At 43.6% G+C, this 19589-nt stretch overlaps 1 protein-coding gene across 9 annotated transcripts in view; it reads right to left on the minus strand.

The window, feature by feature from the left end:
- Positions 1-1483: 1483 nt before the first annotated feature.
- Positions 1484-19589, minus strand: part of LOC135558504 (CMP-N-acetylneuraminate-beta-1,4-galactoside alpha-2,3-sialyltransferase-like) — a 110546-nt gene continuing 92440 nt past the window's right edge. For 8 of the 9 annotated variants that reach the window (XM_064992350.1, XM_064992352.1, XM_064992349.1 and 5 more), the window contains 3 exons: positions 11470-11616; positions 8593-8739; positions 1484-4103 (listed from right to left, as the gene is read on the minus strand). In XM_064992350.1, coding sequence (XP_064848422.1) covers positions 4014-4103; positions 8593-8739; positions 11470-11616 — 384 coding nt within the window. In that variant the 3' untranslated portion in view covers positions 1484-4013. Of the gene's footprint in view, positions 4104-8592; positions 8740-11469; positions 11617-19389; positions 19469-19589 lie in introns of all 9 variants that reach the window. The other variant, XR_010458366.1, reaches the window with a different exon arrangement.

The following is a 19589-nucleotide window of genomic DNA, read 5'->3' on the forward strand; positions in this document are numbered from 1 at the left end:
CCACTTGGTCATAATAGTATTTTGGGGGAAATAAAAATTAAGTTGTTTTTAAGGCATAAGCCTTGGTAGCACGTCAACCACTGCAATGGTAATTAGTGAATGTTCCAGTGTTGACAGACGATACTAGGCTGCTACTATTCCAGATGTTTCTCTGTCTTTTTCTGAATGGTTCCGGTTGTGGCCATTTTAATCACAGAGGGCCGGGGGAATTTTAAAGAACCAACTCTTTGTAAAGTATTACATGAAATACTGAGGAGAATACAGTATAATTGAGAATATGGTTATATTTAGCCCTAAAGTATGTGAGAATGTCAGTGGGGTGCCAATTACAGACAGTATTGGGGGAAAAAGCTTTCTGAAGATCGTTAGTCACACGGTCGATCCAGTATTCTCTAAAAAGTCCTAACCTTGACACTGATTACATATGGATCGAAGAGAGGGATGGGCAGAAAGAGACAGCGCGGGTCAGAGACAAAACGAGAGGACAGAGAGGCTGCTCTCCGTCATCTCAGTTGACTCTAAAGTAAAGTGAGTGAAAGACAGATGTTCTCCCATCTGTGCGCGCGTGTTCTTTCCCTTCCAGCACTCCTTGACTTTTACCAGGAGTTTAGGTTTCAGGCCGAGGGGTCACAGCCTTCCCATTCCAAGCCCATGGAGAGGAGGCGGAGTGCAGAACCTGTCGCCAGGAATAAAAGGGGAGTCTGCTGAAGGGGTGCAGGCGCCGCCGAGAGCCGGAGCTTTGTTTCGCATCGCCGGCAGGACAGTGAGGTCTGTGGAGTCAGAGCCATCAGTGCAGAGTTTTGGTGACCAGCAGCGCGACGGGTGTTACTGGCACTCTTAACAGCAGCATGGAACAGCACCAAAATGCCCTTTAAAGAGCTCCAGTTTCCCCCACTCGGTATTCACTTACAGCACCAGCAGCTGTGCAGCAGTGCTTTCTCACCCCCCCCCCCTTCTGTTTGCATATATAGATGTGCTAATGTATGTGTGGGTATTAAAGTATCACTGCAATAGTGTCTCCTGGTTTGGATGGGTCCCTCAGGGCCACTACAATGAAACTAGATGCTCATATGGGTTTGGCAGGTGGAGAGAATGAGAGAGAGAGACAGCAAGAGTGCTAGAAAGGAAGTAGAGTGGATAGGGGATTGAACCATTATTTCCCCTCTCTCAGCAGGTGGGAGGGAATTAGAGGAAATCCTTCTCCACGCTTAGACCCATCCTCTTCATCTTAACACTGTTTCCTGTGGAGTCTATAAGCTCTTAAACAGAATAAAAGACACTCCATTTCCTGTGGAGTCTCAACTCAACAGAATAATGGACAGAGCTATAGTACGAGGGCTGCACAACAGGAAACAACCAGGGCCTTGTAACCCCATAAAGGCCTTACATTTGGTGCAGAGGGCTGCCTGCATACCAGAGACCACCCGTTGACAGTGCTTTGTGTGATCACATAAAAACAAAGAAATACACACACACCATCAGCCACCTTACAAAGCGACAAAAGGGTCAACGTATTTATTAACAAGTTGCAAATATGACAGTCTCGATTTCATATAATATAGAAAAAGAAACAGTAACACTTGTGATTTGACCTGTAACGACCTTGCCAGTGATGGATTGTGTTAGGGCAAGGTGATGACTGATTTTGACCTCTCTCGTTGGATGATCTGGTTTCCTGTATGATGTCATTGTCGTCTCCAGTTCTAATAATGACATTCTGCCTACAGACCAGGCTGGGGTCAATTCTGTTTCACATAATTCATTTTTTATTCATGAAAAAAATCCTAATTGAAAATGACTGACTACTTAACTCGTCTATATTTGATATGGAATTGACTCCATCCCTGTAAACGCAGCCTGAGAGGGCCTCGCCAGGTGGCAGTGCATTGGTGAGCTGTTTAGTACCCTAGCAGTGAAAATCCTATGCAGGGTTCCATTTCTGAAAGATCGATCCCTTCCCTCCAACCTAGATAACAAAGGCTGCATTTACACAGGCAGCCCAATTGCGATCTTTTTTCACTAACTGGTCTTTTGACCAATCAAATCTTTTCACAAGACAAATTAGTGGAACAAATATCAGAACTGGGCTGCCTGTGTAAAAGCAGCCTACTTTCCCCTAACTAATTTGAAGGGCCTGGATAGGTACACCAATATGGTAGGCTAGGTTAAGATTCCTCCATATTGTTTTATTTTCCCATCGTGAACAGAAGTGAGAAAAGTTTTGTTGAGGGAGCCCAGCAAGAGAGAGCAGTGACGCCTCTCTGAAACTGGTTGGTGTTCATTACAGTACACAAAGGAAAACTATTTAAAAACCTTTCGCAATAGAACACAAATTAGCATTTGGAATTTGAAGTCCAGTCAGTCTCAACATTTTAGTATGTTTTCTTCTATTTCTCGCCAAATGAACACAAACCTAATACCTTACTAATGGACAGGAAGATAAGTGGATACAGGTGTACAGTAAGTATGCACCTCCACGAAAACAGTAAAAAAAAAAAAAATACAAAAATTAAGCAAGTCAAAATGTCATCCAAAAAAAAGGTAGAAAGAACTAAAAAAGCTGATTATGACATTCAGTTGAAGTGTAGTTGATGATGAGGGAAGCAGCGGGTGAGGCTGTAACCATAGCGTGGGGTCTCATCTTGTAATACTGAGCCCCCGGAGCAACACTTAAATACTGATCCGTTAATGCTGGAACTGGAACTACTAACCAAATGGGCCTTTCACTGAGAAACAGTGGACCAGTAAGCTTTCACATTGTAATACCAATTTGGGTTTAATAACACAAACCAAACAGCATATAACTGAAATATGGTTTAATATTGTAATACGACTTACTACAATCTGACTGAAATATTGGACCCCTTGGGTTTTTATTGAAATACTTGACAAGTGGCAAATTATTCTGAACACTTGAGTGTGAACGAGAACACCATTTCCAGACCATTGGTTCTCTCTCTCTGTAACACTGATCTGTTGGGGCTTCATCTTGTGATACTTTGTCATGTTCATTAGAGCACACAAAGGAAAACATAAAAAATAAAAATTTCACAACACAAAAATCTGACTGAAATATTGGACATAAATGATAATACTGACTTGGACTTGGGCTTATATTAAAGGCATACTGGAAATACTAGGGTCTCAGGTTTGAGGGATATCCACTCAACAACTAATGACACCTCAGTGAGTCATTGAGGAAGCACATCGTGGTGAACTAGAACAATTGCACCAATTCTCAGCCTATTTATAAATAAATTAAACCTAAATAAAATAATCCAGGCCTCTTGTCTTGCTGGATATTAACATCTGTAATGATAATCTCAAAATGCAGGGCAGCCTCAAAAAGGCCTGTTGATATGGAAGCGATAAGGGGGAGAGACAAAAGTTTAAAAAAAAAGGCCTTGTGTGGGTCTGAGGTGGGATATGTACTGTATGCCGATACCCGGATGGAGGGAGGCTCGCCAATGCCCGGATGGGGGGTTTCTGCAGCATGGTAATAATCTTTGATATTTACATTGTTTTGTGAATACATTCAGGCAGTACAGGGAGAAGGCCTCTGCTCCCCTCTTTGTAACGAGGTACGTACGTTTGGCACTGCTGTAACCATCTGTCCCTCTCTTCTGCAGATTGTCTGCCTCTACAGCCGTCCGTCAGGCCTTCCATCCTCTGCCATCCATCATCATCTTCCATATCACTTGTTCGTTCACGTGATTTTCAGGGGTATTGAAACGGTAAGCGTGGTTGTCGGATCGTCCGTTGACTGTCCTGAAGATGTCTGATCCAGGCCTGTGTCTCTCCTGACACAGGAGCCTCTGGGTCAGAAGGCAAGTATGTGCGTCTCTCCACTGAGTCGTCCGTTTAAATCTTCTCTTCATAAAAACTTAGGCAGTATACAGACCACCAGGGTCTGGGTCTGGGTCCCCCCCCCACCACCCATCCAGGTTAATTCCCAGAATCCTCTGTTCTGTGGTTCTTTTGGAAAAAGGCAAAGCTCTGGGGGACAGTTAGATTCAAATGCCGTTGGTCAGGTCCGTGATGACGTTGGCCTTCACCAGCTTGCGGAGGAACTCCTTCTCCTTGGATATGTTGTGTGTCCAGGACTGGGGAGATGAAGGGGAACAAGATGAGAAACAAGAAGATTGTCAAAGATCAGTGGGGGTCAGGGTCAAATACAAGAACCGGGTCTCAACATATTTCAACTTTTGAGAATCTCTTATAAAATGGGTTAAAGTTATGTATAGTAACCCTAGGTGTAAAATAGTCAATAATGTCTACATCTCATTTACTGTCAAGAGGAGTAAAACAAGGTTGCCACTATCGGCTTATCTATTTATTATTGCCATCGAAATGTTAGCGGTTAAAATTAGATCTAACATATTAAGGGACGAGTAATCCAGGGCTTAAAAACAAAGGTGTTTTTACTCTGATTCATAGTTTCATTTAAAACCACAATTAGAATCCCTCCAAGGCCTCATATAGGATCTAGATACTTGTTCTAACCTCTCTGGATAACTGTCTACTTTTGCATTACTGTGTAGTTGACCAATAAAAAATGGTCTGACGGTGATGTGGACATACTCGGTATGCAAATCCCCAAAGAAAGAAATTCTCACATTTCAATAAAGTTGGCAAAAATAGATACGATCTTGCTACCATGAAAAAGAAAATCCCTGTCTATTTGTGGTGAAATCACCCTGATTAACTCTTTAGTTCATCACAGTTTACCTATTTGCTTATGGTTTTGTCAACACCTAGCAACCTGCTTTTTAAATTATATGAGCAAAGAATATTACATTTGATTTGGAATGGCAAGCCAGAAAATAAAAAGGGCCTATTTATAAAATGAATATGAATTCAGAGGGTAGAAATGATTAAATATTCAATCATTAGACCTCTCACTAAAGGCATCAGTCACACAAATGTTATACTTAAATCCGAAATGGTTCTCCAGTAAATTAGTAAGAATGTCTCACCCCATGTTCAAGAATGGCCTTTTTCCCCTTATTCAGATTACTCACTTTCAGTTATTTGAAAACAAAATCTCCAAAATATTATTATTTTTTAAACAAGCCTTAGAAAGTTGGTTGCAATTTCAGTTTAATCCACCTGAAAACACAAAACAAATAATACAACAAATCTTGTGGTTAAACTCAAATATACTAATTGATAAAAATAAAAGTATAATTTTAGTAAATTATATCATAAATAGGACTTGTGGAGTTAAGTCATTTAGTCATATGGAAATGTCTGCTCTACCCAAATTTACAACCAACTAATTGCAGCACTACCACAAAAACGGAAGAGGCAAGTAGAAGGGGAAAAAGTAAGGAACTTGTCTGTCTGTCCTGCATTAAAGAACAGAAATGGTTAAAGAAAATGAGGATAAATAAAAATATATACCAGTTTCATTTAAGGACCAAAAAATTGCCAGCTGTGCCAAAAAAATTACAAAATAGTTGGGAATGGATGTTGTTAAGAGATAGATGGGTTGAATGGAGCTGAAGGGTTGGACTAATAACAAGATAACTCATGTAAAACATACAGGGTCTGTAAAATGTATATAGGTTAAGCAACTATTGTGAAACAGCACAGTTACAAATAGAAATCAAACTGGATGGACATCAGAAATAGAGGAAGGACTACAAACAAAACTATTGCAAAATGTCTGTAAAATGTGTATAATATGTATAAACTGAAGGTAGAAGCCTAAGTGTTATTGTTTTATAGTTTACTCCAGTTGGGGGAAGAGTGGTTGGGTTTGGGGGAATAATAAAGGTATATTCAAAAAAAAAAGTGTGTGTGTATAAAATAATGAATGAATGAAGAGCGAGACATACAGTGCCTTGCGAAAGTATTTGGCCCCCTTGAACTTTGCAACCTTTTGCCACATTTCAGGCTTCAAACATAAAGATATAAAACTGTATTTTTTGTGAAGAATCAACAACAAGTGGGACACAATCATGAAGTGGAACGACATTTATTGGATATTTCAAACTTTTTTAACAAATCAAAAACTGAAAAATTGGGCGTGCAAAATTATTCAGCCCCCTTAAGTTAATACTTTGTAGCGCCACCTTTTGCTGCGATTACAGCTGTAAGTCGCTTGGGGTATGTCTCTATCAGTTTTGCACATCGATTTTTTTTCCCATTCCTCCTTGCAAAACAGCTCGAGCTCAGTGAGGTTGGATGGAGAGCATTTGTGAACAGCAGTTTTCAGTTCTTTCCACAGATTCTCAATTGGATTCAGGCCTAGACTTTGACTTGGCCATTCTAACACATAGATATGTTTATTTTTGAACCATTCCAGTGTAGATTTTGCTTTATGTTTTGGATCATTGTCTTGTTGGAAGACAAATCTCCGTCCCAGTCTCAGGTCTTTTGCAGACTCCATCAGGTTCTCTTCCAGAATGGTCCTGTATTTGGCTCCATCCATCTTCCCATCAATTTTAACCATCGTCCCTGTCCCTGCTGAAGAAAAGCAGGCCCAAACCATGATGCTGCCACCACCATGTTTGACAGTGGGTATGGTGTGTTCAGGGTGATGGGCTGTGTTGCTTTTACGCCAAACATAACGTTTTGCATTGTTGCCAAAAAGTTCAATTTTGGTTTCATCTGACCAGAGCACCTTCTTCCACATGTTTGGTGTGTCTCCCAGGTGGCTTGTGGCAAACTTTAAACAACACTTTTTATGGATATCTTTAAGAAATGGCTTTCTTCTTGCCACTCTTCCATAAAGGCCAGATTTGTGCAATATACGACTGATTGTTGTCCTATGGACAGAGTCTCCCACCTCAGCTGTAGATCTCTGCAGTTCATCCAGAGTGATCATGGGCCTCTTGGCTGCATCTCTGATCAGTCTTCTCCTTGTATGAGCTGAAAGTTTAGAGGGACGGCCAGGTCTTGGTAGATTTGCAGTGGTCTGATACTCCTTCCATTTCAATATTATCGCTTGCACAGTGCTCCTTGGGATGTTTAAAGCTGATCCACCCCCCAATTAAAATAAATAAATAAAAGTGATAAAAGTGCGTTTGTAGTGAGTGTGTGTGTCTGTTTGTGTGAGAGTGGAGCCACATTGGGACAGTTTCCTTCCCCACTGTGCTCCGGGCCCGCAGTCTAGTCGGCAGTGTGTAACTAGAGTCCGGTGGGAGGCTCTGGGGCCTGAGAGTGGAAGGACCTGGCTGGGTTGGGCTGAACCGGGCCCCAGAGCCCTGCCTGGGTCCTGGCTGTGGGGCCTCTCCTCTCCTGAGAGCCACTGGCCTGTCTGGATTGGCCTGGCCCTGACTCTGTGACGGATCACACTCATACACAGAACCACACGGATCCATGGCTAGGGTTTCACTGCTTTACTACAGGGAGCAGGGCCGGGAGTGCCATGTGAGCAGTAACACCAGGGTGTGTGTGTGTGTCTTCAGGCCTTGCGGTCTGGGATTTTTTTTTTTTTTTTTTTTTTTATTTTTTATTTTTTTTAAGTCACCTTTATTTAACCAGTGGAACAGCAAGTCATCTAAATCATTAAGTTAAGAACAAATTCTTATTTTCAATGACGGTCCTGGGAACAGTTTGTTCCACCATTGGTTAACTGCCTGTTCAGGGGGAGGCAGAAGGCCAGAGGTGGATGAACAGATTTTGTGTAGGGCCTTGTCAGCCTGGAGGTACGGGTGCCGTTTGAACACCATGGTCTTGTAACCTTCCAAGTCAGGTTACTTCAATGACGGTCAGTGGGTTAACTGCCTGTTCAGGGGCAACCACTTGTCAGGCTACACTTCCGGTTACTAGTCCAACGCTCTAACCACTAGGCTACACTGCCGCCTCTCTCTGACGAGCTAGGTCAGAGAGAGGATGACGAGGATAACAACCTCCTCTCTTTGACATGCTAGCATCTACAGAACACATACGAATGGTGTGTACAGACATACTGAACAGTGTGGCATTCTACAGTCACTCCTATTCGGTCCCTTCACACCGACATACAGAAAGTTGAAGCACCTGGATCCATCCTGAGCTTAAGCCAGGTAGCCCTGTTTTATGAGGGGACTGGTTCAATTCCGACAGTGAGGAAGGATACTACTGCATCTCACACCCCCTGAAGTGACCTCAGCATATTACCACCAGTGGAAGGACATGACATGAGGGAGCGGAAGTCTTTGTGTTCCAATGCCGATAGACCTACTAGATGAGGTTTCCATTGATTACATGAAAATAGTTCATTGGGAGTTCAGACAAAGGTTATCATTCTGAGTTCATACGTCAGCTGCCCTCTGTGACATCTGGCATAATAGAACACAGAGGCAGTCGGGAGGATTAAAAGGCTCCATCTTGGGGTCATTTATTTGGTCCTAGTTGGAAGGGAGGAGGGGGATGAGAGAGCCAATCAAAAAAGGCATAGGGGGGAGCCAATATTAGCCTAATAGGTCTAGAGGGGAGCCAATATAGTCTCTCTAATCTGCACTTTCCTGAAAACAATATGGTGGGTTTGTCTACTGAGAATGAATTTTCACCTTTCTAGTTCTTTGACACGTGAAGACAATGAGAGGAAACACCACTCCAAGACCCATTTCCAGTGGATTTGAATGCAACAAAAACAGGCACCTCTTTGATGGCGGACATCTTGACCGTCTCGTAGTAGTGCAAGGGAGCGTGGGGCGTGTTCATGTCATAGCCGAAGCCGGCCACCGCCACCTCGTCACAGTTATGCAGGGCCATCGTTATGGCGACCGTACCCAGGGTTGGAATGTTCTGAAGAGGTAAAAGCACAAAAAGGTGGCCATGTCACTTCTTAGTGTGTCGTACAGACAGCTGCCAAAATAAAGGAAAGTCTTAAGGAAATGAGGGATACAAAGTATATTAAAAACAGGTGCTTCTACACAGGTGTGGTTCTTGAGTTAATTCAGCAATTTACATCCATCATGCTAAGGGTCACGTATAAAAACTCAGTTGCCCATGATTTTTGCTACCAATATTTGTGTGACTGTCCTTGTCTATCAGTGCTTTGTTACAAGTCCTGTAACAAGTCCGGTGCCTCCGGAGGCATGTAGAGGCCAAATGCTGTACGGCCAATGCAGACGTCGGGATTGACCATGCAGCGCCTTTCATTCACCAAACCTCAACCCAATTTGAACACGGGAAAATGGAAAATTCTGGAGGGGCGCCTGAGACAGCATTTTCCAACTAAACACCAAATTATGGAATTTCTCAAGGAAGAAAAGTGTCACACCCCTTTGATAGAGTTCCAGACACTTGTAGAATCTATGCCAAGGCGCTTTGAATGTTTTCAGGCTCGTGATGGCCCAACGCCCTATTCAGACACTATGCTGGTGTTTCCTTTATTTTGGCGTTTACCTGTATATTGTATCTTATGTTGGGGTGCATTATAGTAACAAAGCATTATTATTAGGGGAGATGAGTGTAAACAAGCCAACACCCTTTCCTCTAACAGTAGTATGTAGTAAAAGCAAGCATTGACAATGAAATAAAAACCGAAAATGTCTATATTAACGTCATGTCTCTTTACCGCCACTATCTTGGCCCTAGTCTGACCGTTATGCACCACCCCACCTTTCCTCCTTGGCTTCGTCCTGGGCCTGAGTTGTTAACTGGTCTTGAGCTGAGTGATTAACAATTTGCTTAAATAGACACACCCGCACAATGACACAGCGGTTTGAGAGGGCAGACCTCCACTTCCTCAAACCCTAGGGCCTAATGGGGAGGAGATGGGGGGGCTCTAAACCATTACCTTGATTTTGAAGCCCTAAGGGTAGGTGTAGCTTAAGCCCCCCACCCCCCGTGAACCCGCAAACACACATATCATACAAACACACCGCACTAATCAGGGGAAAGGCGGGAATTTTAGGGGAAGGATGTGTCAGGCTGTATCCCGTCTTGATCAGTATTATATGAGACAAGTCCCCCCAACACCAGGGCAACTCACATGTTCCACACATGTTCCTCCTGTACACCAAAGTTCAGCCAGGGGTGTCCTGGTGGTCACCCCTTCAGGGTAGAAGGCTGTACACACTCCTTGTACCCCTTCCCATCCTTCTAATGCCTGTTGAAGCATGTTCCCTACCCCCTGCACTCCTATGTAGAACTTCATCAGCCTCTCAAGCTAGTCTGCTGCATAGTTCCAGTCCAGGAGGGGTGACAGCATCTGCTGGTCTTCATCTAACCTATTCCCTTTGATCAAACAGCCACAGTCCTGGTAAATCAGGTAAGTGGCCTCATGAAGCCAATCAATGCGTTTGATTGATTAGTTACGTGCCAAGGAGAGAAGAAAAGCAGCAGAGCCTGTGGCAGTCCAGAATCTAGTCTCATCTGATAACCCCCTCAAAACCAAAATGAGGAGTTAATGAGGTAATACGCCCAAAGCTTAATTTCACCTCCATAAATCTCTCCTTTTCATCGAGAGCAGGGGTCTGCAACGTGTGGCTCTGGAGCCTTGTGGCTCTTTAGTTACCCCTTTGTGGCTCCATGACAAACTATTCAACACAATTCTGTTTCCTTTAGTTTGAAATGCAGTCAGGTGCACCCAATGGCTGTCTCGCTCTCTGAATCATGAGGTTCATCCAATGCAGCTACTAGAGCACAAGGTTTTTGTAATAATTTGAAGAAATGTCTCGTCACTTGGGTTCCGGACCCTTGATCTAGAGAGATGTTTGCAGAGTTGTTATAACGATTTAATTTCCTGTGATGGCATGGCAAGGTGCTGCCTTGCAGCGGTTGTCATAGGAACAGTGGTTCTATTGGCAGCGAGGTTTGAGTTTGGGGCCTGAAGTGTGTCAAACACACTTTGGTTATGACCGTGCAGTCCGCCATCAACTCCCAGGCTGCATATGGGTTGTGTACCGTTTTGTAGCATGTGTGAGAGAGTGTTAATGTTTGAAAGAAGGATTGTCAGGATGTGCCTGTGTGTATTCTTGAACTTAATATACATGGGTGTGAGTAAGAGTCTATGCACTTTTGTAGGGAAAGGGGGATACCTAGTCAGTTATACAACTGAATGCATTCAACTGAATGCGTCTTCCGCATTTAACCCAACCCCTCTGAATCAGAGAGGTGCGGGGGGCTCCCTTAATCAACATCCTCGCCTTTGGCGCCTGGGGAACAGTGGGTTAACTGCCTTGCTCAGGGGCAGAACAACATATTTTTTACCTTGTCAGCTCAAGGATTCGATCCAGCAACCTTTCGGTTACTGGCCCAACGCTCCTAACCGCCAGGCTAACTGCAGCCCCAGGTACTGCTTGCGTGAATGCATGTCTGCATATGTGTTTGCATGTAGACTGCAAACCAAGTTTATCCACCATAAACCAGGTGACGGACATCATACTTTCCTCAAGCGTCTACATAGCACCGTGGATGGGTTCTGCCAACATTCTGATGGTTCATCTCAGAACATTCCAATGCAGAAATTGTTAGATACATTTATATTTCTATCCAACTAGAGCGGGTTTCTGTTTGAGTGTCACTCACCCCTTTCCCCATGAGGCCATTGTTGAGTGGCAGGCCAATGAACTGGAAGGCAGCCTCCTGGATGAAGTAGGGGTTGAGGATGCGCATCTCTGTGGGCTCTTTCGGGACGTAACGGGCCACTGACTTCCAGAAGCCCTCTGTACCACGCTAAGAGAGAGGGAGAAAAGAGGAGATTGTGAGTTTCAGGAGGCATTGAAAGTAACAATTTTCATTCAATTGATCATTTTGGGGGTAAAAAGGAGTACTTCTAAGTATGAGGTAGACAGATTTAAACAAAGAGATTATCTTCAATAACATTGACATAGAACCACAGGTCACGTCACCCAGAGAGGCCCACCTCCAAACAGTCTCCCTACATTGATTGGGAGAATGGCTCTGAGCCTTGGGGGTAACATGGAGGAAGGCCAATCTCGGTCATTAAATGTCACCCTTTTTACCTACCGTAGGGGGGGCTCAGGGATTATTCCCACAGATGTGTACATCGAGACCCAAACTGACACCAAAAATGCTAATCAAAGATCTTCATTGGACTTCATTGGCAGATTTCATTATCGTGGGGGACCGTAACTTCTTTGGGAACCGTGAGAGCTAGCTGCGTTCCTTTTCATTTCTAAAGACAAAGGAATTGTCCGGTTGAAACATGATTGAAGATTTATGTTAAACATCCTAAAGATTGATTCTATATATAGTTTGACATGTTTCTACGAACTGTAATATAACTTTGACTTTGTCTGAACTAATTGCTAGCGCACTGTGCATTTGGATTGCTGGGCTAAACGCGCAAACAAAAAGCAGGTATTTGGACATAAATTATGGATTTTATCGAACAAACATTTATTGTAGAACTGGGATTTCTGGGAGTGCATTCCGATGAAGATCAAAAGTAAGTGAATATTTATAACGCTATTTCTGAGTTTTGTGACACCTCTCCTTCTCTGGATAATGGCTGTATGTTTTTCTGTGACTTGGCGCTGACCTAACATAATCGCAAGGTGTGCTTTCGTGGTAAAGCCTTTGACATCAGACACAGAAGTTTATCTTTAAAATGGTGTATAATATTTGAATGTTTGAGGAATTTTAATTTGATTTGTTGTTTTGAATTTGGCGCCCTGCAATTTCACTGGCTGTTGGTTAGGTGGGATGCTAGCGTCCCACATATCCCAGAGAAGTTAACAAAAGTAATCTGAGGACCGTGATCCAGAATTAGTATCAACACATTGGCTATCCAACTCGCGGAAACTCCCTGCTTGACCACTGTTATACTTCTTTTCAACACAAGTATAAGGCCCTCCTGCTGTCCTCCTTTTGGCAAATCTGACCATGGCTACATTTTGCTCCTCCCCGCCTACAAAAGACTCAAGAGGGAAGTTCCGGCTGTCAGGTCTGTACAATGCTGGTCAGACCAATCAGAAAACCTGCTCCAAGACTGTTTTGACGTGTTCCGGGTCACCTCTGGTGAGAACATCAATGAATACTCAAACTCAGTTACTGGATTCATAAAAAAAAAAAAAAACATATAGGATGTGATACCAATGGCATCCTTCAATTTTTTCTCTCCCAAATCAAAAATATGTGGATTGATGGCAGCCTTGTCGGGAAACATGCTGCTTATAAACAGGGCAAGATGAGCAGGGACAATAGTATGGTTACACAGCACAAATACAACCTACGCACATTGATCAAGGTGGCGAAGCATCCCTTTAGGGACAAAGTGGAGGAACACTTAAGCGGGTTGGACACGAGGCGTATGTGGCACGGCTAATAATCATGAATTACAAAATGAAAGCCAGCCACGTAGCGGACACCAATGCTGCCCTACTGGACAAGCTACAGTAAACACCGTTTTCTCTCACTTCAAGCATATGACTGAGCTGCTGAGGAGTGTCCCGGAGGACAACGAGGGCTACATTCTTACGATCTCCACGGAGTTCGTTTGTAAGTCATTCAAGCGTGTTAATCCTCGTAAGGCTGCCGGATCATTGTCTGACTTCATATGCTCTAGAATGCCAAAACACACTTCACTCAAGGCACATCTAAAGCCAGAAAATGAACATTCAAATCTGATTAGTACATTTACCTTCCTTAATTATACCTTCCAAATCCACAATAATATTTTAAAACGTTAGCCCTAGTCCTCTGTATGTCAACATCCCTCATCAGGCATCATCAGGCGTGATGTCCCACACAAATTACAGTAGCTTTCTGACACAAACACTGGCTGACACTTGCCTGGCTGCTTGCCTGACTGACTGACTACCTGGCACACAGCCAAAGGGGTCAGCAGATGTAAATGGGAATCACCTGTTCAAATAGTCCTGCCCTGCCGCCTTTGATATTGGGAAGAGGGGGGGGGGGGGGGCAATGAGAGAGGCAGTTGGGTGGCTTTGAGCAGCGTGTTTTCAACCAGGGGCCTCCGCCTCCTCGGCAAGCCGTGGCAGGAAAACCTAATCTCTCCTGTCAACATACTGCTTGTGTTTGGGGATCTGTTTGGCAGGAAGCGCTGCAGAAGCTGTAAGTAATGCTTTTTATTGTGGAGAGCAGGGACGGGGCCGACTCAAATACACAGTACAGACAAGAGTGTCATGTATGACGTAGGAGTCAGACAAATGAGTAATAAGAGAAAGCTCAGAAAGATACATCCAAGAGGACAGCTAATTAGCAGGTAACAGCACTGCTTTTCAATGTACACGGATCATTTCCAATGAGGCCTAGTAGCTTATAACATCAGATTAGATACAGGTTTCCATATTGAATTAAGTTCTATCACTCAGAAGCCAGAGAACAGTCTCTGAACAGGCCCCTGGGGGACAGGAAGTGATTTCCCCTGCGCTGTGACCCTTGGACCAGTCAGTCAGGAGAAACTCAACTGATGGTCTGTTTGAAAAGATAAAACAGGAAGCTGCAGATTGATCCTGTCCTACTCGCTCACACGCCATACTAAACCTGAGTCAACCATACTTACACACAGATGAATGTGTGTGCACATACACGCGGACGCACACACTGGGGTGAGCAGGAGTGTGTATGGCTTGTTGGGCGATGGCAGTGAGGAAATGGCTGTTTCCTTTCTCTAACGGCAGGTTTTTGGTTAAATTAGTCTAGATTATCAGATTGAAGTGTGTGCATGAGGCTGTGCCCTGACACTGGCACCTGTTAAAACAGCCCTTAATTGGAAAGGTAAATTGTTTGCATAGCAGGGAGAGAGAATGGGAGTACGTTTAAGATTTCTCATCCAGACGAGGGCCTCAGATCTGGCCAACCTACCTCAGTTCCACCAGTGTTGACCTTGGTTTACCAGGTGACCATTTTTCAATGCCTAACAAAGGCTCATCAATTCCTCTTCCACGGCCCCAGCATCCACAAGTGTACGTACTCATTGTGCTGTTTGTATTGCAAAACAATTTCCATGGCAAAAAGCAAACTTTTGGGTCCAAGTTTATTATAGTTGTGATTTTCTATTTGTTTTCAGATTTTTATTTGATATTCAGTTTCAGTTCATTTTCAGACTTGATTCACTAGTTTCTATTCAGTTTCAGTTAAAAAAATATTTAAAATTTAGTTTCAGTTTTTTGTTTTAAGTGTTAGGGACATAATGTAGGGAGGCATAGGAGGCTAGGAACGATTTACACTACAATGATCTACACCTGCTCGTCGAACATCTCATTCCAAAATCATGGGCATTAATATGGAGTTGGTCCCCCCGTTGCAGCTATAACAGCCTCCACTTTTCTGGGAAGGCTTTGCACTAGATGTTGGAACATTGCTGCGGAGACATGCTTCCATTCAACCACAAGCGCATTAGTGAGGTCAGGCACTGATGTTGGGTGATTAAGCCTGGCTCGCAGATGGCGTTCCATTCATCCCAAAAGTGTTCGATAGGGTTGAGGTCAGGGCTCTGTGCAGGCCAATCAAGTTCTTCCACACGATCAACAAACCATTTCTGTATGGACATCGCTTTGTGCACAGGGACATTGGCATGCTGAAACAGGAACCATCCTTCCACAAAGTTGGAAGCACAGAATCATCTAGAAAGTCACTGTATGCTGTAGCATTAAGATTTCCCTTCACTGGAACTAAGGGGTCTAGCCCGAAACATGAAAAACAGCCCCAGGCCATTATTCCTCCTCCACCAAACTTTACTGTTGGTACTATGCAGTCGGGCAGCTCGCGTTCTCCTGGCATGCGCTAAACCCAGATTTGTCCGTTGGAATGCCAGATGGTGATTCATCCCTTCAGAGAAGGAGTTTCCACTGCTCCAGAGTTCAATGGCGACGAGCTTTACACACTCTCCAGCCGACACATGCGCATGGTGATCTTAGGCTTGTGTGCGGCTGCTTGGCCATGGAAACCCCTTTCATGAAGCTCCAGATGAACAGATATTGTGCTGAAGTTGCTTCCAGAGGCAGTTTGGAACTTGGTAGGGAGTGTTGCAACTGAGGACAGACGATTTTTAAACGCTACACGCTTAACCACTCGGCGGTCTCGTTCTGTGAGCTTGTGTGGCCTAACACTTTGCGGCTGAGCCATTGTTACTCTTAGACGATTCCACTTCACAATAACAGCAATCACAGTTGATTGGTGCACAAACTGACTTGTTGGACAGGTGGCATCCTATGACGGTGCCACATTGAAAGTCACCGAGTTCTTCAGTATGGACCATTCTACTGCCAATGTTTGTCTATGGAGAATGCATGGGTGTGTGCCAGATCTTACACACCTGTCAGTAACAGGTGTGGTTGAAATAGCCAAATCAACTAATTTGAAGGGGTGCCCATATATACTTTTGGCCATGTAGTGTATGAGTTGTAGGTTTACAGCAGTGGTACCCAAGTACTATTTTAGATGGTCGAGACGCACAAATTTCCTAGGTGGCAATGGTCCGGATGGATATATAGTCAGTCATTGGGGCGGCAGGTAGCCTAGTGGTTAGTGTTGGGCCAGTAACCGAAAGGTTGCTAGATTAAATCCCCGAGCAGACAAGCTAAGAATCTGTCGTTCTGGTCCTGAACAAAGCAGTCAACCCACTATTCCTAGGCAGTCATTGTAAATAATGTTTTTTTCTTAACTGACTAGCCTAGTTAAATAAAGATAAAAATATATTTTTAAATGATTGGCGTAGTAACAAACCCCCATCTCACAGCCCATGTGACACCAAAGTGATTACACCCTTCTTGTTGACGGAGAGAAATGTGCAGTTTAAAAGCACAATCTCTGCAATTCCACACATTATGTCATTGAGTGGAGAAAAGTTAGCAATTTTAGCACACATCTCCTTAAATTAAAAAAAATGTCCATGTGTTCATATGATACCAGGAGACTAATCCTGTCTGAATTCCAAAAATAAAATAATAGCAGCCTCACCTAGTCTTTATCCTGAAATTCTTTGGGGGTGCGTTTCAGGTGTGTTTTTCACTTTTGTCTCTGTTCTACACACTCTGCCATCTTCTGACAGTACAATAAATGAGCTTCTGTCCTTTCCAGCAATAATCCCATACAGGGTTTTGCATTTTCAAATCTAATCAAATTGTATGTTACATGCTCTGAATATAACTGGTGTAGAATTTCCTGTGAAAGGCTTACTTACGAGCACTTTCTCAACAACGCAGAGTTAAAAAGAACCAAAAGAAATTGCAAAAATAAAAAGGAAATAGTAACAATAAAATAACGAGAGACTCTACAGTCGTGGCCAAAAGTTGAGAATGACACATTCATTTTCACAAAGTCTGCTGCCTCAGTTTGTATGATGGAAATTTGCATAAACTCCAGAATGTTATGAAGAGTGATCAGATGAATTGCAATTAATTGCAGTCTTTTTTTGCCATGCAAATGAACTGAATCCCCCCAAAAAATTCCACTGCATTTCAGCCCTGTCACAAAAGGACCAGCTGACATGTCAGCGATTATCTCGTTAACACAGGTGTGAGTGTTGACGAGGACAAGGCTGGAGATCACTCTGTCATGTTGTTTGAGTTCGAATAACAGACTGGAAGTTTCAAAATGAGGGTGGTGCTTGGAATCATTGTTCTTCCTTTGTCAACCATGGTTACCTGCAAGGAAACATGTGCCGTCATCATTGCTTTGCACAAAAAGGGCTTCACAGGCAAGGATATTGCTGCCAGTAAGATTGCACCTAAATCAACCATTTATCGGATCAACAAGAACTTCACGGAGATAGGTTCAATTGTTGAGAAGGCGGCTTCAGGGTGCCCAAGAAAGTCCAGCAAGCGCCAGGACCGTCTCCCAAAGTTGATTCAGCTGCAGGATCGGGGCACCACCAGTACAGAGCTTGCTCAGGAATGGCAGCAGGCAAGTGTGAGCGCATCTGCACACACAGTGAGGCGAAGACTTTTGGAGGATGGCCTGGTGTCAAGAAGGGCAGCAAAGAAGCCACTTCTCTTCAGGAAAAACATCAGGGCCAGACTGATATTCTGCAAAAGGTACATGGATTGGACTGCTGAGAACTGGGGTAAAGTAATTTTCTCTGATGAATCCCCTTTCCGATTGTTTGGGGCATCCGGAAAAAAGCTTGTCCGGAGAAGACCAGGTGAGCGCTACCATCAGTCCTGTGTCATGCCAACAGTAAAGCATCCTGAGACCATTCATGTGTGAGGTTGCTTCTCAGCCAAGGGAATGGGCTCACTCACAATTTTGCCTAAGAACACAGCCATGAATAAAGAATGGGAGCAACTTCTTCCAACCATCTAGGAACAGTTTGGTGACGAACAATGCCTTTTCCAGCATGTTGGAGCACTATGCCATGAGGCAAGTGGCTCAGGGAACAAAACAGATATTTTGGGTCCATGGCCAGGAAACTCCCCAGACCTTAATCCCATTGAGAACTTGTGGTCAATCCTCAAGAGGCGGGTGGACAAACAAAACCCCACAAATTCTGACAAACTCCAAGCATTGATTATGCAGGAATGGGCTGCCATCAGTCAGGATGTGGCCCAGAAGTTAATTGACAGCATGCCAGTGCGGATTGCAGAGGTCTTGAAAAAGAAGGGTCAACACTTTCCATCAACTTCATGTAATTCTCAATAAAAGCCTTTGACACTTATGAAATGCTTGTAATTATATTTCAGTATTCCATAGTAACATCTGACAAAAATATCTAAAGACACTGAGGCAGCAGACTTTGTGAAAATTAATATTTGTGTCATTCTCAAAACTATTGGCCACGACTGTACACAAGGAGTATCGGTACCGAGTCAATGCGCAGGGGTATAAGGTAGTTGAGGTAATATGTACATTGCGGCAGGTAGCATAGCGGTTAAGAAAGTTGGGCTAGTAACTGAAAAGTCGCTGGTTCGAATCCCTGAGCCGACTTGGTGGGGGAAAAAAGTAAATAACAAGACGATGTGCCGGTGGGCACTAAACCCTATCTGCTTCTGTAAGTCGCTCTGCATAAGAGCTTCTGCTAAATGACTCAAATGTAAAATGTAGGTATTGGTGAAAGTGACTAAGCAAATCAGGATAGATAAACAGAGAAGCAGCAGCCTATGTGAAGTGTGACTGTGTGTGGCGTCAATTATGCATGTGTGTTTAGTGTGTACACTGAGTATACCAAACATTAGGAACACCTTTCTAATATGGAGTTGCACCCCCTTTCCATGCTCCCCACATTTGTGTCAAGTTGGCTGGATGTCCTTTGGGTGGAAAACCCAGCAGCGTTGCAGTTCTTGACACAAACGTGGGCTCCTGGCAGCTACTACCATAACCCGTTCAAAAGGCACTTAAATATTTTGTCTTGTCCATTCACCGCCTGAATGGCACACATACACAATCCTTGTCTCAAGGTTTAAAAATCCTTCTTTAACCCGTCTCCTCTTCATCTACACTCATTTAACAAGTGACATCAATAAGGGATCATAGCTTTCACCTGGTCAGTCTGTCATGGAAATAGAAGATTTTTTTGTATACTCAGTGTAAGGTCCCACAGTTGAATGAAGTCCAAGGAACTGTCCGTAGATCTCCGAGAGAGAATCGTGATGAGGTATATCTGGGGAAGGGGTAAAATAAATGAATAAAATACTATTTCTGGAGTGTTGAAAGTTTCCAACACCACAGTGGTCTCCATCGTTTGGGATTTTGAAAAAAATATGGAACTACCCAGACTGTGG

Source organism: Oncorhynchus masou, chromosome 17 (assembly GCF_036934945.1).
Source record: "Oncorhynchus masou masou isolate Uvic2021 chromosome 17, UVic_Omas_1.1, whole genome shotgun sequence".
In the NCBI taxonomy this organism is placed as follows: Eukaryota; Metazoa; Chordata; class Actinopteri; order Salmoniformes; family Salmonidae; genus Oncorhynchus; species Oncorhynchus masou.